The 23658-nt window shown below is 36.3% G+C and overlaps 1 protein-coding gene across 2 annotated transcripts in view; it reads right to left on the bottom strand.

Moving 5' to 3' along the window:
• The window catches only part of YEATS2 (YEATS domain containing 2), a 113382-nt gene that overhangs the window by 52909 nt on the left and 36815 nt on the right, over positions 1-23658 (bottom strand). For both annotated transcript variants that reach the window (XM_055308279.1, XM_055308280.1), the window contains exons 7-10: positions 19025-19186; positions 10162-10273; positions 4969-5013; positions 2441-2621 (exon numbers count right to left, since the gene is read on the bottom strand). In XM_055308279.1, the coding sequence (XP_055164254.1) occupies positions 2441-2621; positions 4969-5013; positions 10162-10273; positions 19025-19186 (500 nt within the window). The remainder of the gene's footprint in view (positions 1-2440; positions 2622-4968; positions 5014-10161; positions 10274-19024; positions 19187-23658) is intronic.

Genomic DNA, 23658 nt, shown 5'->3' with positions numbered 1-23658 from the left:
CCGTCCCCTGCTCACACACGGTCTCTCTCCCTAAAATAAATAAAATCATTAAAAAAACAAACAAACAAACAAACCAAGATTGATCTTATTTATTTTAGAGAGAGAGAAAGCACAAGAAGGAAGGACAGAAGGAAAGGAAGAGAGAATCCCAAGCAGACTCTGTTGAGTGTGGAGTCCAATGCAGGGCTCAATCTCATGACCCTGAGACCATGACCCGAGCCAAAACCAAGAGTCAGAGGCTCAACCGACTGCACCACTCGGGTGCCCCTTAGGATCTTTTGTGGTTCCATACAAATTTTACAACAGTCTGTTCTCATTCTGTGAAAAATGCTGTTGGTATCTTGACAGGGATTACATTAAATCTACAGATTGCTATGAGTAGTCTGGACAGGTTAACAATATTTGTTCTTCCAATCTCTGAGTATGGAATACCTTCCCATTTGTTTGTGTCACCTTCAATTTCTTTCATCAATGTTTTATAGTTTTCAGAGTATAAATCTTTCACTTCCTTGATTAAGTTTACTCCCAGGTATTTTATTCTTTTTGGTACAATTATAATAAATGTGATTATTTCTCTTTCTGCTGTTTATTTATTACTGTATAGAAATGCAACAGATTTCTGTACATTGATTTTGTATCCTGTGACCTTACTGAATTCATTTATCAATTCTAGTAGTTTCTTGGTGGAGTCTTTAGGGTTTTCTATACAGAGTATCATGTCATCTGCAAATAGTGACAGTTTTACTTCTTCCTTACCAATGTGGATACCTTTTATTTCTTTTTCTTGTCTTATTGCTATGGTTCTGGCTTCCAGTACTACGTTGAATAAAAGCAGTGAAAATAGACATCCCTGTCTTGTTCCTAACCTTGAGAGAACCGAGTATGACGTTAGTTGTGAGTTTTCATATATAGCCTTTATTAGGTCAAGGTATGTTCCTTTAAACTTACTTTGTTAAAGGTTTTTACCAGGAATGGTGTACTTTGTGAAATGCTTTTCCTGCATCTATTGAAATAGCTTTCAATCTTTTCTCTTATTAATGTGATATATCATCTTGATTGATTTGGGAATACTGAACCATGCTTGCATCCCAGGAATAAATCCCATTTGATCATGGCAAACGATTTTTTAAATTTGCTATTGGATTCAGTTAGCTATTTTGTTGAGGATTTTTCCATCTATGTTCATCAGAGATATTGGCCTATAGTTCTCTTTTTTTGTAGTGTCTATCTGGTTTCAGTATCAGAGTAACGCTGGCCTCACAGAATGAATTAGGAAGCTTTCCTTTCTCTTCTATTTTTTAGAATAATTTGAAAAGAATAGATATTAACTCTTCTTTAAATGTTTGGTAGAATTCACCTGTGAAACCATTTAGTTCTGGACTTCTGTTTAGAGGTGTGTTGTGTTTGGTTTGTTTGTTTGTTTGTTTGTTTGTTTTGAGAAAGAAAGAGAGTATGTGTGTATATGCATGCAAGTAGGGGGAAGGACAGAAGGAGAGAAAATCTCAAGCAGACTCCCTGCTGAGTGCAGAGTCCAATACCGGGCTTGATGTCACGACCATGAGCTCACAACCTGAGCTGAAACCAAGTCAGATGCTCAATCAACTGAGCTATTCAGGGATCCCAGGAATTTTTTTGTACTGATTCAATTTCATTGATGGTAATTGGTCGGTTCAAATTTGGCACTGCTTCCTGATTCAGTTTTGGGAGGGTATATGTTTTTTAGGAATTTATCCATTTTGTCTAGGTTGTCCAATATGTTGGCATATAATTTTTCATAGTATTCTCATAATCCTTTGTATTTCTGTGGTGTCCATTATATTTTATTTTTAAAGACTTTATCATTTATTTGAGAGAGAGAATGACCAAGAGAGGGAGAGAGGAGCACAAACCTGGGAGAGTGGTGGAGAAGCAGAGGAACAGGGAGAAGCAGATTCCCCACTGAGCAGGGAGCCTGATACAGGGCTCGATCCCAGGATTCTGGGATCATTACCTGAGCCGAAGGCAGACATTTAACCAACTGAGCCACCCAGGAGCCCTGTTATGTTATATTTTAAATAAACTTAGATACTTAGCATTCAGTTTCTTGTTCACATAATTAAGAACCAAACCAAAAAGTCTTCCTGTAACATATTAGAAGAAACCATTAAAATCATTAAAAAATAAGCATTTAATGCCTTTTTGTGAGTTTAATGTTCTATAAAATGTCAGAAGAACTTCATGAAAGAAACTTCTGAGAAGAAAAAAAATTTGGCTATTTTCATATCTGGACTATATAGTAGATGCAGCATGTCTACTTATGGAAAATTTATTTTCCATACATTCTTAAATCTCTATAGGCAGCAGTTCAAGATATTTATGCAAATGAGAGAAAGGAATGCCCCAGAAAGTGACTCCTCTGTACAAGGAAAAATTCATTTCCATACAAGGAAAAATATATTACCTTTCTCCACACATGTATCAGGTACTGGCTCATGTGACTGCTTTATCGGTGAGGAAGCTTTCACTGGGGCTGGAATGGTCAAAGGCAAAGATGGTGGGGCATCAGAGATGTCTGACTCGGAGGACTGAGGATAAATGGAATCTTCTCCAAGAGAATGTCGGTGGAGCTCAACATCCACTACCTATACAATCAGGCAACAATCGGGCTCATGAATCCATCATCAATGTCTCAGAAACCCCCAAACCTGTCCAAGAACATTGTTCTCTAAAAGATGTGACAAACAATTTCTAATCATACTTCAAAAGCAATTTCAATCTAAGAACTAAAGGACTTAACCCAGAATGTAATCTAGTTTGGTTTCACAGACAGATAACTGAGTGAAACCAATCATATAATTGGAGCCTTTCCATTTGCTGTTTCTATGTCTTAGAACATTCTTTCCCACTCTTACCCAAATCTTTCCATGACTACCTCTTTGTCATCATTAGGTCTCAATCAAATGTCACCTTCTCAGAGACACCTTCTCTAACCAATCTAGCTAAAGCAACAACCCTTTGTCCTCTAGCTACTCTTTTCTTTATAGCACTTATTTTAAGTGAAACTATCTCATTTGCTTTTATGTACTATATACCTTCTCCCCATTTTCAACACAACCAAGAATATAAGTCCTTAAAAGCAGTAGTTATCTTATTCACCTCTGTATCCCCAGTACCAGGACCAGAATCTAATATGTGGTATATGTTCAATAAATATCTTTTGATACAGCATATTTCCCTAAACAGAATAAGCTTTAACTAGTTAATTCTAACTATAATAACTACTGCTGATAGAACATGAATACAAAAAAAAAAAAAAAAAGCTGGGAGGAGGTATATGGGAAAGGAAAACAAAGCTGAAGGTCTCATTTCCTGACTTCAAAACTTTTTACAAAACTATAGTAATCATAACAGTGTGGTACTGGCATTGAGAAAATATAGAGACCACTAGAATAAAATGCCCCCCTCGTACAGATGGTCAAATTATCGTTGACAAGAGTGCCAAGATCATTGGGAAAAAGTCTTTTCAACAACTGGTACTGGGAAAACTGGGTATCCATATGCATTAGAATGAAGGTGGACCTTTACCTCACACCATTTACAAAAATTAACTCAAAATGGATCAAAGACCCAAACAGAAGAGCTAACACAATAAAACTCTTAGAAGGAAATATAGGGCAAAGCTTCATGGCAATGAATTTGACAATGATTTTTTGGATGTGACACAAAAAGCACAGGCAACCAAAGAAAAAATACATAAATGGGACACCAAAATTAAAAACTTCTGTACATCAAAGGACACAATGAGCAGAGTGAAAAGGCAACCCACAGAATGATCTGATAAGATATGACTATCAGGAATATAAAGAGAACTCCTAAAACTCAACAACAAAAAACCAAACGCATGATTCACAAATGGGCAAAGGATCTGACTACACATTTCTCCAAAGATGAATCACAAATAGCCAATAAACACATGAAAAGATACTAAACACCAAGTATCATTAGGGAAATGCAAACCAAAACCACAATGAAATACCACCTCATGCTCATTAGTTTGGCTACTAGTAAAAAAACAGAAAACAATTAAGTGTTGACAAAGATATGGAGAAACTAGAACTCTTGTGCACTGTTTGCAGGAGTGTAAAATGGTGCAGCTGCTATAGAAACAGTGTGGCAGCCCCTCAAAAATTAAAAACAGAGCTACCATGGGGCACAAAACTGGCTTAGTTGGTGGAGCGTGTGACTCTTGGTCTTGGGGTTGTGGGTTTGAGCCCTGTGCTGGGTTGTAGAGATTACATAAAAATAACTAATTTACTACTATATGATCCAGCAATTCCACTTTCTTGGGTATATCCAAAAGAACCGAAAGCACAGACTCAAATACCTGTACATCAATGTTCTTGGCAAGATTATTCACAACAGCCAGAAGATGCAAGCAACTCAAGTATTCACTGACAGGTAAATAAATAAAATGTGGTACATACATACAATGGAGTATTATTCAGTCTTTTTTAAGAAGGAAGTTCTGATGCATGCTACAACACAGATGAATCTTGAGAACATTATGCTAAGTAAAATATAGCAACAACAACAAAAAAAAAACCCACACTGTATAATTCCACTTATATGGTACCTGGAGTAGTCAAAAAGTCATTGAGACAGAAAGTAGAAGGGTAGCTGCCAGGGGCTGAGGGAGAGGAGAATGGAAGTTATTGTAAATGGATACTGCTTCAATTTTCCGAGATGAAAAAGAGTTTTGGAGATGGATGGTGGCAATAGCTGCACAAAAAAGTGAATATATTCAATACTTCTTAACTGTACAATTAAAAATTGTTAAATTTTGAGTGCATTTTATCATTTTTTCTTTCAAATTAAAAAGGGGAAGGCAAACTTTAAAAAAAATTAAGCACTCACTTTTTCTCCTAAGAAAGAATGAAAATCAATTTTCATTCTACTTATTCCCAAATAGTACTATAGGAAAAAACTTACCGTCTCTGCTCCAAGAGTCTGCAAGCCAGTGTAAGTTCTATCCAGCTATTGAAAGACAAAAGAAGAGTGCAAAGTTTCACTTGGCATACTTATAAATCTTAGGATACAATCTCATCTAAGTAACCTTTTACCACAAGTCTTCATAACACAGAATTTACTTTTTCGTAATATAAACTATCAATTCATCACTTCAATAAAAACCCTCTTAATTGAAGGAAATGAGTAAAATTAATAAACATCAAACAGAAAGGTATTGTACTTTTAATATAAACTATACATTACTAAAAACATTCTAAGGGCAATCTAAAACTGGAAGAAATTTTACACAAAAAGATGTTTACTACAGCACTATCTATAACCACAAACTGAAAATGTCCATCAAGAGAGGAATGCTTAAGTAAATCTTGAACCATCAACTGTGAAGTATTACGTAGCCACTTAGATGTTTACAAAGATAATGTAAAGAATATCTTCAAAGACAAACTATGGGGGCATCTGACTGGCTCAGTTGGGAGAGCATGTGACTCTCAACCTCAGGGTTGTGTGTGTGAGCCCCATGTTGGGTTTAGAGATTACTTAAAAAATAAAATCACTTTTTTTTTTTTTTTTTTTAGGAGCCGCTGGGTGGCTCAGTCAGTTAAGGGTCTGACTCTTGATTTTGGCTCAGGTCATGACCTCAGGGTTGTGAGATCAAGCCCCAACTTGGGCTCCATACTGAATATGTAGCTTGCTTAAGATTTTCTCTCTCCCTCTCAAAAATAAATAAATAATAAAATAAAATCATTTTTAAAACAAAAAGATGGTCTGTAAAAATAAATATACAGTGTGAAAACACAATTGCATACTTAAGAAGACATTTTACTAAACATTTCTGAAAAGAAGGAAGAAAAATTTAGGTGATATAGGCAATGTTAATAATCACTTCCAATGTATTAGCATCATGGATGATTTATTTCAGAGGAAAGAAAACAAGTATAACCTAAAGGAATAAAAATAATGTAAATAAAATCTACACTTAGAAAGAGGCTAACTTCTTATTCCTATATTTTATTTATATTCTATCATTTTTATTAAAAAAGATCTGTATACATACACACATACACACACACACACACACACACACACACACAATTACTACTCAGCCATAAAAAAGAATGAAATCTTGCCATCTGAACAATATGGATGGACCTAGAGGCTGTTGTGCTAAGTGAATTCAGTCAGAGAAAGACAGATTCTCATATATAGAATCTGAAAAACAAATGAACCAACAAACAAAAACCAGGAACAGACTTATACACACACAAAACAAACTGGTAGATGCCAGAGAGGACAGGGGTAGGGTCTTGGGCAAAGTAAGTGAAGGTGATTAAGAGGTACAAATTGCCAGTTATATAATAAGTCACAGGGATGAAAAGTATCTCATAGGAAATAGTCGATAATACTACAGTAACTTTGTTATGGTGACTACACATATCAAGCTGAGCATTGCATAATGTGTAATTAAATTATACTATATACCTGTAACTAACATAACACTATATGTCAACTATATTTCAATAAAAATGAAAATCAAAAAAGTCTTGTTTAGCATAAACAATTTGTTATTTGGCAGTATTTTTGCTTTGAAGCAATAAAGCATTCTAACATTAAAAATTTTAAAAAGGGATCCCTGGGTGGCGCAGCGGTTTGGCACCTGCCTTTGGCCCAGGGCGCGATCCTGGAGACCCGGGATCGAATCCCACATCGGGCTCCCGGTGCATGGAGCCTGCTTCTCCCTCTGCCTGTGTCTCTGCCTCTCTCTCTTTCTCTCTCTGTGACTATCATAAATAAATAAAAATTTAAAAAAATTTATAAAAAATAAAAAAATAAAAAAAATAAAAATTTAAAAAAGATCTGTGGAGCTTATTAATATAAACACTACATAGTAAGATTAATAGGGGAAAAACTATACAGCTGGGCAAAAAGGAAAGATGATTTACTAATAGTATATAGAAAACTCTAGGACTTGGAAAAAGTAGATTTCAAGTCTGGCTGAATTCCTTAGCAGCCAACACAGACATGACTACTCAGTCATGGGATCTAGTTTTGCAACTTTAGAAAGACAATGCAGGGTGAATTCATACTAGTTCCATGGAAGAGATCTAGAGTTCTAATACTTAAACCTCAGCCAACAGTATGACTGTTAAAAGGCAATTTTAGGCTACATCCATTTTCATATTCTCCAGAGCATGGAAATAATAGTCTCTCTGTAATGTGCACTGGCCTACGTGTTTCATTCTTGGAACCATACTTTAAGGGAGACATTGAGGGGATCCCTAGGTGGCGCAGCAGTTTAGCACCTGCCTTTGGCCCAGGGCGTGATCCTGGAGACCCGGGATCGAATCCCACGTCGGGCTCCTGGTGCATGGAACCTGCTTCTCCCTCTGCCTGTGTCTCTGCCCCTCTCTCTCTCTCTCTCTCTCTCTCTCTCTCTCTCTCTCTCTGTGACTATCATAAATAAATAAAAATTAAAAAAAAATTTTAAGAGAGACATTGATAAAATAGAACTATTACCAAAATGGCAAGAGGAACTAGAAATAGAAAGCACAGCATACAAGGAATTTTCTAAGAACAGGCTCCGCCTAGAGATGACTTAAGGAGAGACATAAAGGCTCTCCTAAGGTCATTAAACATTTTTAGGGTTCTTATAAAATAAAACAAAGTCCTAAAAAAAAAAAAAAAAAAAAGTCCTGTCCTGTGTTATTCCAGAAATCAAACTAGGACGAATAAGATCAAGGTTTAAAAAAAAAAAAAAAAAAGCACAGTTTCTTCATGAAAGAGCCTTTCAAAAGTTATTTTCTAAACGGGTAAGTGGGTTGTTTTGGAAATTACTGTGCTCCATGGTGATGGCTGATCAAGGATGCAGGATGTGGGAATTTCATACATTCTGGGAACTTTAAATTGTACATACTTCTAACACTTGAGTATTTAGCATTTAATGGAATTGTAAGTATCAAATATAGATTGTTAAGTATTTCAGCATTTCAGACTAGAGAGAGGTCACTATGTGCTTAAATAGTCAGGAAAAGTACACAGGAACTTGAACTTGAAGAATGGAAAGAATTCAAACAGGCATTCTAGGAGGGCAAAAGCATAAAAGAAAGATGCAAGAAAAGAAGGCCCGTGGCATTTCTGGGACACGAATAACTGACCTGGCTGGAATGGGATATCCATGTACAGGATTAGCAGGAGATAATTCAGGGAAAATGTCTTGAGTCAAAATGTGAAAAATCCTGAACAGTAGGCAGCGAAGTCTGAACTTGAGTAAAGGGAATTCAATGAAAGCTTTTCTGAAGAGAAATAGCATAATGGTTCTCCTTACTAACTAGATGGTGGTGTGCAGAATGGATGGAGGGTAAAGCAGATAGATTAGAATGAAATAAGCTAATGAGGAGACAGTGGAATAATGACCTAAGCAAGAGTGGGAAGGGTAAGAATAATGATGAAGAATAATAGCAACTGAACAAATATTTGGATCAAAGAGACAAGAATCCAAGATGGCTCTGAGAGTTAACACAGAAATAACAGGCCAAAGAATACTCCGGTACAAACAAGATCACATAATTACAACACAGGTGTTTAAGCCTCAAGGCCAACGAACACATAACAAACAGTAAAATTAAGCTTTCCAAAAAAGCTGATAAGAATGTTTAAATACTGTCATTCTAAAACAGTGTGTCTTGGGGCACCTGGCTGGCTCAGTCAGTAGAGCATGCTCTACTGCTCTTGATCTCAGGATCATGAGTTTGAGCTCCATGTTGGGTGTAGAGATTGCTTAAATAAATAAACAAATCATTGTGTCTCAATCTTCCACCAGGAACTCTTAAGTGATATGGACAATAGTATGAGAACTATGGAAACAATTCCTTTTATTTTAGAAATTAGGGCTGGGCCCAGTGTGATAGAAGATGGTATGTACAGTGCTTAAAATAAGACAAAAAGAAAGCAAAGTATTTTAGACCTTCCTCTAATTAAGTGGGATCATATCCTGCCACTCTGAACAATGTGTGTATATATTCTTTATTTTGTGCCAGTTCTCTGAGGTCATAAAGCAATCTAGTCTTAGAGTAATCTCTAAAAAATAACTTAAACGCAAAGTTAAGCAGTGATGTCGATCACCAATGGAGGGCAAATTTCAGCCTTAAGGTTGAAAAACTTGTATCTGTAGAACAAAGGGAGCAAAATGGGAATTCTGCAGATGTACTAAGATTCATTTAGTTCAATTTTGTGAGCCATTAATGGAAGCAATGTGGTAAATCACAATGTAAGAGCACTTTGGGGTAAATTTAATATTAGAAATTTATCTTATGAGACGATATAGAGAGGAAGTAGGAAAACATTTTCAATTATAAAAGTTAAACATGTTTATTATAGAAAATTATAAAATTAGATTATAAAAGTTAAACATGTTCATTATAGAAAATTAGAAGGAAGAAAACAGACAACAGGGCACATGAAACTGCCTACAATATCATTACTTCAATTCCTCCAACATTTTGGTATATTTCTTTTGTTTTTTCCACCTATCTAAAAATCACAGCTGACTTCATACTATACATAACAGTTCTGTACTCTGTGCTTTTCACTTACTATAACTGGTAGTTTTTCCCCATGTATAGAAAACACTTCATAAAACTTAAAATGTCTGCATAATAAATCATATGGATATACCAATGAATTTCTTAAAATATAAATCAAAAGAATTACAACTTTGTATAGTACTTTCAATTTTCTAAAACATGTTCACTTCTGTCTTTATCCTTATAAGATAAACATATTTATATCTTTAGGAGATAAATAGATGAGGCTTATTATTTGCCTCATTTTACAGAAAAGTAAACAGATTTCTTTTTTTGAAAGAGTTTAGTCACCCAGTCTCAGGTAACACAGTTAACAGTGAGCTTTGATTAAGAGATTCAAGTCTTCTGATTTGACCAGTTCATCTTTTCAAAGAATATACATTCTAATATAACGCAACCTTTTCCCCAACCTTCAGAGAACCCCAAAGGAGTACTGTAGCAGTCTGCATAACACAATCAAAAAGATTAATCCTCTTATCTTGGCCACTTCTCTCAGAAGGCCTAACCCACGCCTTGAAGTAACCAGATGAAAAGAGGTGCTTCATTTTGGGGGAGCAATGTTTTGTTACAATACCTTCAGATTATGTATGATATCTATCCGCTTGTTCTGGCTGTCCTTAAAATGAACTTGAACTCTGACAGGAAACTCACCCCAGCCTCTTCTGGTCAGGTGAAAAGGAGGCTCTCTAGAGAAAAGCACACATTAACACATTAAGCTATAGTCACGCTCTCATTCTAGAGAGGGAATGTTTTCTCATACTGGGTAAATTAGAAATTCACAACCTCTGACATTTACATTTCCTCATCTGAAGTTCAATCAATATGCTCAATTTTGCTAAAATGCTAAAAGAAATGTTGAACTCAAACCTACATTAAACTTTCAATTACTAAATACTTAGAGCTGAGACACTTACAGTATATATAATCCAATGTCATTATTTTCACAGGCAGGGAACTAAGGTGATATGATGGATGTCACATATTAGAAGCCAGAATCCTTAACTGCTATTTGATAGACACCAGCTATGAGGTATATGTTCCCTACCCTAGACACTCATATTTATTCCTCCACACTGGCAAAAACAGAATAAATCACAAATGCTCAAACTAAAACTGAGAATTTATTTGAAATTATCCACTAATAAGACTTAAAAGATCATATGTTCACCATATGCTCTTCCTTAAGCAGTGACTACGATTTTAGTGGATAGAGGAGGAATGTGCAGGAATGCTAACTGAACTAGAGAATTTTCAGTCAAAATATAATTTGTGAAGAAAAAGGAAAGTTGATAAAAGACTAGCAAACTGTTCATTGATGCTGGGTATAGAAGAGCTCAAGATACTTTACTTCTGAGTATGTCTGGAATTTTCCATAAAAAATTTTTTTTTGAATTTAACTGAGAACTTCATGTACTAAAAAACAATATGGTTTAAGTTAACGAGGGAGAGAGAATGCTTTAAAATGAAAATGTTCATTATGAATCACTGTTTTGGAATTATTGAAATGAAAGAAGATGCCAAGATGGTAGGGAGAAAGAAACATTCAACAGGATATGCTTTTGCAAAACTAAAAGACAACATGAATTCAGTAAGGGCAGAATCCAAGGAGACAACCTGAGAGGAGTCTAAAAGATCTGAAATTATCAAGAGCCGGAGGCTACCAGAAGGGCTCACAACAGGAAAAATCCCTGAGTACAAAAGTAGCCAGACAGAAAAGAAAGCAAAGAAAACTAAAGTGCCCTGGATGGGAGAAACTAGCTGAACACCCACCCACTGAGTTGTTAGTAAGAGAGGTAGCCATGACATTGGCATAGGTCAGACAGAAATTAAAAGACAAGCTTAGGATCAAATGAGAAGGTCGACTTGAGACTGTAGTTTGAAAAAGGATGCAATGGGGCCTAGAGGCATGATGAACTTTAGAAGAAAAATTAAAGTTCTACTGATAACATGTCATTTAAATTCCAGTAAAGTAGATAGCCTAAATTCATTTTGCAATATACGTCAATCATACTGTTTGTATGCCAGATTTCTCTTACAACGGATATAGCAAATTAGCTATGTTCCTCAATTTATGTACATTGGCTAAACTCTAGTGAATGAACAGGAAGGACTACTGCCAGAGTAGACAGATAACATAAAGGACAGGAAAAAGGAACAATGCTTTTAACAGGAAATTTCTCCCTAACCATATTTTTGGAAGCAAAAAAGGAGGTTAGAACTTAACAAAAGACATCACCTACGGAAACGTTAAACTTCAAAAAGATACATGTATTTCACACAAAAAAGGACTTCCTTCCCCAGACTTTTTTACTTCTGGATTCCTCACAGAATCCATCTGTGAATTCACAGAAAGTGAAACGTATCAATAACCAAGAAGGAAAAAACTACAGAATACTGGGCTAAAGAAAATGGCTCTAATAGAAATACAGCAAGGGGTACAACTCCTTACCCACCTAATTCAAATGCCAACCAGTCTTTCAATCACTTCTAGTGACCCAAAAAACTTACTACTTAGTAAGGCTCTCTACTATATTTCTGAACAGCTGTTATAAAAACATTTCATTTTCCTCCTGCATGTTAGTTCCACTATATGCCTTCTGCAATCACAAATTCTTCCTCCACATGACCTTCAAAAAAACTAGAAAACATTCCCCTAACTGACTTGCCCTAGGTCACACAGCAAATAAGTAGTAGGGCTGAGATCAAACTCAGGCAATAGGATCCAGGACACTCCACGCTTTAACTTGTAGCCAATCCACATCTCTATGGTGTCAGATCTCCAGACTATCCAGACGACTCTCCTCCCAGATGCTCAAGAGTATGGCTAGATGTGGTCAGAATGTAGGGTAGAGCAAGTCTACTCTACTTGTAATAAAGCAGCGTAAGACTACATTTCTAATGTGACCATTACAAAGTTTTAAATTACTTATGAGGGTCACAGTATATTTCTATTGGACAGCGCAGCTCTAGAGAATTCCTACATTCAACCTGAATGAAACAAACATCTTGAATAAGCTCATGAGAACGTTCTCTTGGGGACCTAGCCCAAGAGACCAAGGACCAGAATATTCTACCAAATTTCTCAAAGGAAGAAACCATGTGTTCTTCATTTTTGCAATCTCTGTATCGAGTTCTGGGCCTAAAATACATTTAGTGACTATCTTATACCTCAAAGCAAAGTTTACAATCAGAGCCTTTAGGAAGGCGGCCATGGCAACGGAATCAAATGTAAAATAAATAAATAAATAAATAAATAAACAAACAAATAAACAAATAAATAAACAAATAAATAAATAAATAAAGCAAAGTTTACAGTCAGAGCCTTTAGGAAGGCGGCCATGGCAACGGAATCAAATGTAAAATAAATAAATAAATACATACATACATACATACATACATACTTCTATAAGAACAGAACCTGCCCATGCTCTTCATCAGGTAATGTGCTGTGATAAGAAAATTCAGAGTATATGAGGAACACGTATTTGCTTTGATCTAGAAATAAGATTAACCCCAAGTTTCAAAGCACCTACAAAAGGTCTCCCCTACTCAACAAACTACTTTAGATATCCAACACAAGAAACATCTTCAGATCCTTGTAAAGAACTAAAGAGTTATAATTAAATGTAGGGTACACGTTAATGTTCTGATCTTGGTTTCACCATACCTGAAATTTAAAGTTCACTTCTAAGAAGAATATTTTAAGAAGAATACAGACAAGCTGGAACATATCTGAGATTATAACCCAGGTGGCAAAGGAACACAAAACAAAGTCACATGAGTGACAACTAAAACAAATGTATTTGGCTTAAAGCCTGGAAGAGACACAACAGTTGCTTTAAAAAAAAAATCTGAATAATAGCTACACGAAAAGAGATTATAATGACTCTATATGTTGTCACAAGGCATATGCAAGATTGTTTAGAAGTTAAAGAAAGTTACATCTTTGCTCAATAAAATTAAAAACTTCCAAACAAACACAACCTTCTACTAATAGGATGGCCCACACCATGAATTCAACATGAAATGAGCATTTCACTCAATGTGAAATGAGCATTAACTATATGCTAGGCACTGCTAGATTTTGGAGATATAAAGAGAAATAAGAAAAGATCCCAAACATCAAGAAGCTTTGAAACTCAAAAGCAAAAATGAACTATTGGGACTTCATCAAGATAAGAAGCTTTTGCACAGCAAAGGATACAGTCAACAAAACTCAAAGACAACCTACAGAATGGGAGAAGATATTTGCAAATAACATATCAGATAAAGGGCTAGTTTCCAAAATCTATAAAGAACTTATTAAACTCAACACCAAAGAAACAAACAATCCAATCATGAAATGGGCAAAAGACATGAAGAGAAATCTCACAGAGGAAGACATAGACATGGCCAACATGCACATGAGAAAATGCTCTGCATCACTTGCCATCAGGGAAATACAAATCAAAACCACAATGAGATACCACCTCACACCAGTGAGAATGGGGAAAATTAACAAGGCAGGAAACAACAAATGTTGGAGAGGATGCGGAGAAAAGGGAACCCTCTTACACTGTTGGTGGGAATGTGAACTGGTGCAGCCACTCTGGAAAACTGTGTGGAGGTTCCTCAAAGAGTTAAAAATAGACCTGCCCTACGACCCAGCAATTGCACTGTTAGGGATTTACCCCAAAGATTCAGAGGCAATGAAACGCCAGGACACCTGCACCCCGATGTTTCTAGCAGCCATGTCCACAATAGCCAAACTGTGGAAGGAGCCTCGGTGCCCATCGAAAGATGAATGGATAAAGAAGATGTGGTCTATGTATACAATGGAATATTACTCAGCCATTAGAAACGACAAATACCCACCATTTGCTTCAACGTGGATGGAAGTGGAGGGTATTATGCTGAGTGAAGTAAGTCAATCGGAGAAGGACAAACAGTGTATGTTCTCATTCATTTGGGGAATATGAATAATAGTGAAGGGGAATATAAGGGAAGGGAGAAGAAATGTGTGGGAGATATCAGAAAGGGAGACAGAACATAAAGACTTCTAACTCTGGGAAATGAACTAGGGGTGGTGTAAGGGGAGGAGGGCGGGGGTGGGGGTGAATGGGTGACGGGCACGGAGGGGGACACTTGACGGGATGAGCACTGGGTGTTATTCTGTATGTTGGTAAATTGAACACCAATAAAAATTAATTTATTAAAAAAATAAAATAAAATAAAATCCTATTTAAAAATCATAACCTTGGGCAGCCCCAGTGACCCAGCGGTTTAGCGCCGCCTTCAGCCCAGGGTGTGATCCTGGAGACCCGGAATCAAATCCCACATCAGGTTCCCTGCATGGATGGAGCCTGCTTCTCCCTCTGCCTGTGTCTCTGCCTCTCTCTGTCTCTCTCTCATAAATAAATAAATAAATAGATAGATAGATAGATAGATAGATAGATAGATAAAATCTTTTTAAAAAATCATACCCTTGTAGTTAATAACGTATGGGAGAATCAGCCCTTGGAAAAGATAAGTGGTCATGATGTGATAAGTTGTGAAAACTGCTCAAGTATGTCATAACAGCCAATTTATGCAATACTGTTAGAGTGGCACGAACCAGACAGAAAATAACTATCAAAGGCTATTTTAATGATGTGAAAATTCATAAATTTCACAAAGTTCATTTACTATTAACAGAAGATACTCCAAATGTATACAATGAAAGAGAAATTTGAAAAGGAGCAACAATATGACTTTTTTCCTTGGATTTTCCTCAGACCTTTACAACACATCCTAGTTAATTATTAGCTCATGGTACTCTCATGCAACTTAAGGAAAGTTAGTGTTTTATAAATCACAATTCTCGGAGTGATAACTGAAAAAATAGGCACTGGTTTGAATCACGAAGTATTAAGGATTTTACGTAATGAGTTTTTTGTTTCTTTAAAGATTTTTTTTTTTTAATTTATTCATGAGACACACAGAGAGAGAAGCAGAGATATAGGCAGAGGGAGAAGCAGGCTCTCTGCAGGGACCCTGATGTGGGACTCAAGTCCAAGACCCCAGGATCACGACCTGAGCTGACGGCAGACGCTCAACCACTGAACTACCCAGGCATCCCTGTAATGAGTTTTTAATCCTTTTTTGGTTAAGTTAGATGTTTATCATCAATAAGAATATGATTAATATATTTTAATTTATTCACATGATTTATATGAAATAAAATGTTTTGGGGAGCCTAACTGGCTCAGTTAGTGGAACATGTGACTCTTGATCTTTGGGTCATATGTTTGAGTCCCACACTGGGTGTAGAAATTACTTAAATAGGGGATCCCTGGGTGGCGCAGCGGTTTGGCGCCTGCCTTTGGCCCAGGGCACGATCCTGGAGACCCGGGATCGAATCCCACATTGGGCTCCCGGTGCATGGAGCCTGCTTCTCCCTCTGCCTATGTCTCTGCCTCTCTCTCTCTCTCTCTCTCTGTGACTATCATAAATAAATAAAAATTTAAAAAATTAAAAAAAATTACTTAAATAAACTTAAAAAAAAAAAAGAATCAATCAATAAAATATTTGGGGTACCCAGGTGGCTCAGTCAGTTAAGTACCTTCAGCTCAGGTCATGATGTGAGGTCCTGGGATCAAGCCCCACGTCAAGCTCCCTGCTCAGCGGGGAGTATGCTTCTCCTTCCCCCTCTGCCCCTCCCCACCAACTTGTGTGCGCTCTTTCATTCAAATAAATGAAATATTTTTAAAAATAAATAAATAAAATATTTTCCTAAGACAATGTGCTTTATTTTTTTAACCAAATAAGGAGATCGTTCATTGATCTAGACACTAAAACATATATTCTTTTTATTATTTATATTTTTATAGATACAGCATCTTTTAAAAGATTTATTTTTTTTAGTAACCTCTGAAGTAATCTGAAGAAGTAATCTCTAAGTTATGTCTTAAAGGATAAAGAACAGACCTTTAGTAAGATAGCTACACTGTATGTGTGTGTATGTACACACAAGCATATGTGCAGACATGCCTGAGTGAAGATGACAAACTAGCAAAGAAAACAAATCTAAGTTACCAGTGGAATTCCAGGAGAGACTAGATGAACTACAGAGTGTATTTGTGAAAGGTTTCATGAATCAGGTATAGATTTAAACCAAATCACAGACATGGTTTTTTCAACACTGAGAGCCTAAAAATGAAATTACTTCTTTACCAATTAACCTCTACTTCTGGGATAAAACAGAATAGCAAACACTTTACTGAGGTTCCATCCAGTGAAATATGTCAAGAAAATGAAGGAAATTTTTTAAACAGTGAAAGAAAGCCTTAAATGCATTGAAAGCTGATTCTGGAATAACATGTATTCTCAAGAACGGCCAAGAAAAATTTTTTTAAATAATAATAATCAGGGGAATATACCCTACCAAATAGAATATGCTATAAAGCAAAACAATTTAAACAGTATAATATTGGTACATAAATAAGTATTAATAGAGCGTAGCATTGGATCCATACTTATATGGGACTTAGTATTAAATATAAGAAAAAGATGGATCAGCTGATAAACGGATATTGGGACAACTATCATCCATATGAAGATAAAAAAGTCCCATTTCCAAGTATTTCATTTTCTGACCATTTATCAATTCCTATCTTTCCAGCTCCATTCCTAATCCAACTATTTTTTGACTCACTGGGAATTCCACTTCTTACCCACATCAATTTTCACTACCTCTCACTGCTCTTTATATAATTTCCTTCTCTCCTTAGCTTAGATTCTACAGCACATCACTACCACAATAACCTCATTATAAAAGTGAGGAAATCAATGAACTGAGAAATCAGTTCTGGGTGAGCTGTCTACATCAATGTCACAGTCCTTAGGAATGACATCAATAGGAAATTAGGACAATAGGTGCTAAAAATGTTTTTGAAAGAGGGTAGTAACTGGGAAATTAGCAGATGTCTGCAACAAGGAGGATCATATGATGCTCCAAAGGAGTGGACAGTTTTTAGGCAGAAACAGGGAAAAGATGGTCTAGATGCCACAAATGCATGCAACGAATACACACACCCCACGCCTAGACCAATGGTACATGGTGTGAGAGGAAAAAAAACAACTGCCACCTGAAAGCTGTTCTCAGAAAAGTGTTCTCGGAAAATAGTCATGTTTTATTTAAGACTCAGGAGTGGATGATGCCTAAGTGGCTCAGTAGGTTAAGCATCTGCCTTTGACCTAGGTCATGTTCCCAGGGTTCAGGGACCAAATCCCACATTGGGCTCCCTGCTCAGTGGGAAGTCTGCTTCTCCTTCTCCCCCTTGCTCATGCTCTCTCTCTAATAGATAAATAAAATCTTAAAAGAGTTAGTAGAGGGCATGTTCTGAAGAGGGGTGAGGATATAGGAAATTTCACTGATAATAAACCAAAACTACTTGTACAATTCATTCATACAATGAATGTATATGTGATATTTAACATCATTTAAAGATATAAAGAATACATACACATAAGGTGAGCCTGGATGGCTTAAGTCATTATCTCATGAGTCGTGAGATCAAGCCCTGCATTGAGCTCCATGCTCAGCAGAGAGTCCGCTTGAGATCCTCTCCCTCTGCCCTTCCCCCTGCCCCAAACTCACACACACACACACACACACACACACACACACACACACACACGTGATATCCCCCTCCCCCCCTCCCTCTCCATCTCTCTCTCAAATAAATTAAAAAAAAAAATTTGGGGTGCCTGGGTGGCTAAGTTGGTTAAGCATCTGACTCTTGATTTTGCCTCAGGTTACAGTCTCAGGGTGTTGGGAGAGAGCCCTGCATTGGGCTCCATGCTCAGCAGGGAGTCTGCTTAGGGATTCTTTCTCTCCTCTCCCTCTAGCCCCCTCCACGCCCACACACACACTCCCACTCTCTAAGATAAAAATAAATAAATCTTTAAAATAAATCAATTTTCTTAAAAAAAAGAATACACCTAAATGAAACAAATTTCAGAATAGCATATACATAATCATTCCATCTTTGTGGAACAACAAACAACTACTATACTAGGCTAATATATGTAGGAAGAATATCACTGGGGTTAATTCTGAGAGTATGAGATCATAGAGAACTTTCAACATTAAATATTTTTGTAATGTCAGAATCCAATGTTTAATTCTATTACATTCTGATATTCATAAAAAACAAGAATACTTTTATGTTTATCTCTATATAAAAAAAGTTTAGCTATTTCCAGGGGGAGCAAAATCCAATAATTCTAACAGGAGGAAATAATGCTTTTTCAGGGAGACAATCATCTGCAAGAGGGAACAATAGTTAAATGTCTATTGTGACTAAAAGTCAAAGTTAATAATAATATAATAATTAAAGGGAACAGTCTCAAGTTAAATCACTCTTCTAGTTCAATAAATCTTTATTTCTTAAATTAAATAACTCGACTGTGTTTACCTAACTTCCACAAGGTCATTTGGTTTATAGCTGGGATGAAGAAAGAACCAAACTTTCTTGACAAAATGATTAATGCTGGGTTCTCTACGAGACCCTCGGACATATACCATCCACTTGTGGGTTGATTGGTCATTTTCTTCTCTCTTATCAGGAGGTATATACCTAAAGGAGAAAAAAGGAAGAAACTTGAATTCTTTTTTTTTCTTTAGAAACCTAACAAAACAACTCCTACTTAAAACAAGATTAAAAATAAATTACAAGAAAAATGGGCAGCCCGGGTGGCTCAGTGGTTTAGCGCTGCCTTCAGCCCAGGGCTTGATCCTGGAGACCTGGGATCGAGTCCCACATCAGGCTCCCTCCATGAAGCCTGCTTCTCCCTCTGCCTATGTCTCTACCTCTCTCTCCCCCACCCCTCTCTCTCTGTCTCTCACGAATAAATAAATAAAATCTTTAAGAAAAAAAAAATCAATTACAAGAAAACAAATGGGAATTCACAAATATAGGAGATTAAACAACATGCTACTATACAACCAATGAGTCAAAGACAAAATCAAAAACTATCTTAAGACAAGTGAAAATGGGGATCCCTGAGTGGTTTAGTGGTTTAGCGCCTTCGGTCCAGGGTGTGATCCTGGAGTCCCAGAATCGAGTCCCACATCGGGCTCCCTGCATGGAGCCTGTTTCTCCCTCTGCCTGTGTCTCTGCCTCCCTCTCTATGTGTCTCTCGTGAATAAATTAAAAAAATCTTAAAAAAACAAAACAAAACAAAAAACAAGTGAAAATGGAAATATGACATACTAAAACTTAAGGGATACAGCCCGAGGTTTTAAGAAGGAAATTTATAGCAGTAAATGTCTACCCTAAGAAGGCTGTCTAACTTTACACCACAAGGAACTAGAAAAAGAACAAACTAAGCCCAAAATCAGTAGAAAGAAGGAAATAACGATGAGAGTGAAAACAAATGGAGACAAAAAGACAAGAAAAAAGATTAAAGAAACTAAAGAGCTGTTTTGCTGAAAAGGTAAACAAAATAGACAAACTTTTGGCTACACTTACCAAGGAAAAAGAGAAAGGACTCAAATAAATAAAATTATAAACAGATAAGAGGACACATTACAACTAATATCCCACAAATACAAAGGATCATAAATTATGACAGTCACCCAGCTGACTCAGTAAATAGAGCATGTGACTCTTGATCTCAGGGTTGTGGGTTTGAGCCCCACAGTGGGTGCAGAGATTACCTAAAAATAGAATCTTAAAAATAAATAAATAAATAGTTAGGAAAAAGAAAAACCACTATCAACAATTATATGCCAACACACTGGACAACCTAGAAGAAATGGATAAATTCCTAGAAACATACATGCTACGGAGACTGAATCATGAAGAAATAGAAAATCTGAACAGAACAATTACTAGTAAGGAGATTTAATCAGTAATCAAAAGTTATCCCAACAAAGAAAATTCTAGGATCAGATGGCATAAAGGGTGATCTCTGCCAAGTATTTGAAGAATTGATACAATTCTTTCTAAAACTCTTCCCCAAAAATAGGAGGGAACACTTATAAATTAATTCCACAAAGCTAGCATTACCCTGATTTCAAAGCAGGCAACACTATAAGAAAATCACAGGCCAATATCCCTGATAAACATAGATGTAAAAATCCTCAACAAAGTATTAGCAACAGAATTCAATAGTACATAAAAAAGATTACACATGATGATCAAGTGGTAGTTATTCCAGGTATGTGAGGATGGTTCAACATCTGCAAATCAATCTATACATTAATAAAATGAAAGATGAAAACCATATGATCGCCTCAACAGATGCAGAAAAAAACACCTGACAAAATTCAACATCTATTCTTTTTTTTTATATTTTATTTATTTATTCATGAGAGACAGAGAGAGAGAGAGAGAGAGAGAGAGAGAGGCAGAGACACAGGCAGAGGGAGAAGCAGGCTCCATGCAGGGGGCCCAACGTGAGACTCGATCCGTGTCTCCAGGATCAGGCCCTGGGCTGAAGGGGGCACTAAACAGCTGAGCCAACCGGGCTGCCCAACCAGGCAACAAACTGTATAAAGGGAATATACTCAAAATAATAAAGGCCATATATGACAAGCCATGGCTAACTACCCCATTGCTGTGTATATATGCAAAGATAATGAAAATGGGTTATCAAAGAGCTATCTGCACTCCCATTTTCAGAGCAGCATTATTTATAATAGCCAAGATATAGAAAGCTGTATGTCCATTAATAGATGAATGAATAACAACATGAATGGATAAAAGATGTATATACATATATATACAGCTTACATGACATGGGTTTGAACTGTGCAGGTCCACCTGTGTGATTTTTTTTTTTTTTTTTTTTTTTTACAATACTATAAATGTCTTTTCTTTTCCTTATGATTCTTTTTTTTTAAAGTAAGCTCTACACCCAATGTGGGGCTTGAACTGACAACCCTGAGATCGAGTCCCATGTTCTACTTAACTAAGCCGGCCAAGCATGCCCCTTATGATTTTCTTAGTAACATTTTCTTTTCTCTAGCTTGCTTAATTATAGGAATACATTATATAATACACATAACATACAAAATATGTATTAATCAATTGTTAATGTTATCAGTAAGGCTTCCAGTCAACAGTAGTTGACTATTAGTTAAGTTTTTAAGGAGTCAAAATTTTACATGGATTTTTATTTTTTTAAGAGACAGAATGAGTATGTGAGTGAATAGGGGAGAGGGCAAGAGAGAGAGAGAATCTCAAGCAGGCTCCAAGCTCAATGCAAAGCCCAACAGGGGGCTCAATCTCTCAACCCTGAGATCATGACCTGAACCAAAATCAAGAGTTGGATGCTGGGGCACCTGGGTGGCTCAATCAGTTAAGCGTCTGACTCTTGATTTTGGCTCAGTTCATGATCTCTGGGTCCTGGGATAGAGGCCCACATTAGACTTCATGCTCAGCAGGGAATCTGCTTGAGTATTCTCTCTCACTTCACCCCTCTCCCCCACAAATAAATAAATAAATCTAAAAAGATAAAAAAAGTTGGATGCTTAATCAACTGAGCTATCCAGGCACCCTTACGTAGATTTTTAACTGTGAGGGAGGTTGGTGTCCCTAATCCTCGCATTGCTCAAGATTGCTCAAAGGCCAACTAAGTATGTATATATGTATGTATATAATGGAATATTATCCTTCAGCCATGAGAAAGAAAGAAATTCTGACATTTGTGAGAGAACACAGATGAAAATGGAAGGCATTATGCTAAGTGGCATAAGCCAGACAGAGAAAGACAAATACTACAGGGTATCACTTAAATATGAAAAAAAAAAAAGTCAAACTCATAGAAACAGAGCAGAAAAACAGTTACCAACCAGAGGCTGAGGGTAGGGGAAATAGAGAGGCTGGTAAAAGTGTACAAACTTTTAGCTTTGAGATAAATAAGGTCTGAGGATTTAATGTATAACAAGGTAACTACAGTAGATAACACTGTAAAATTTGCTGTGGGAATAGAACTTAAATGTTCACACCAAAAGAAAAAAGATAAATATGTGAGGTGATGGGTGACAGGGCTCCTGACTGGCTCAGTTGGTGGAGCTTAAGACTCTTGATCTCAGGGTTGGGAGTTCAAGCCCCACACTGGGCATAGGGATTACTTAAAAATAAAATCTTAAAAAAAGAAAAAAAGAGAGAGAGAGAACTTGATGGCAGGAATTCCTTCAAAATGTATATACACATCAAATCATTATATACACTTTAAATCTTTTAATTTTGTTAATTATATGTCAACAAGGCTGAAAATTTTTTTACTGAAGTTTAGCTTACACAATGTTACATTACTTTCAAGTATACAACAGTGATTCAATACTACATTATGCTTTGCTCACCATATCTTTCCTCATACACTATTACAATATAACTGACTTCATCTCCATGACTTAATCATTATATAACTGAAAGCTCATATTCCCACTCCCCTAAAAAATATTTTTAAAAATTTTAATCCCATCAAGATTTTAACAGCTTTATCACTTAACCAAGCAACTTGAGTCTTTGCATTTAATCCTTTTCTTTTAAACATTTTTCTTTTTTTTCTTTCCTGGTCTAAGAAGCATTCTCTTGAAGTTTGTTTTATTTTATGATTACTACCATGCAATTAAAAAAAAAAATCAACCTTGCTTTTCCAAGCAGATACATGAGATAGAAATAAATTGGCATATTTTATTACTGGTTTAGGGACTCTCTAGCCTTTGGGTTGATTCAGGTTTCAGAGTGCTAGAACTCTGAACTCTTCTAATTCCTACTCATTGCTACCAGGAAGGTTGTAACTGGTCTCTTAACCTGTAAACACCAAAACAAATCATTCCCCTTTAAGTCCTGACCATGGTAAAACCAGTATCTCTAGCTCTCCCTTTATTTCATGAGGCCTCCTTAAAACATTCTGTTGGAAAATATGGTCATGGCCTTCTATATGTTTATTTATGCCTATGGTTATCCTTAAAAATGGGCCAAGTTATATTGATTTTTACTGTGAATCCAAACTTTCATGTCTTGGTCATAAAGTATTATCATTTCTGTATTTACAAAATTCGGTTTCCTAATGATTTTGTTCAGTATTTCTGTAC

This window comes from Nyctereutes procyonoides, unplaced genomic scaffold (assembly GCF_905146905.1).
Source record: "Nyctereutes procyonoides isolate TBG_1078 unplaced genomic scaffold, NYPRO_anot_genome, whole genome shotgun sequence".
Taxonomy (NCBI): domain Eukaryota; kingdom Metazoa; phylum Chordata; class Mammalia; order Carnivora; family Canidae; genus Nyctereutes; species Nyctereutes procyonoides.
Note: the sequence above shows the minus strand (reverse complement) of the source record. Positions and strands in the feature narration are given on the sequence as shown.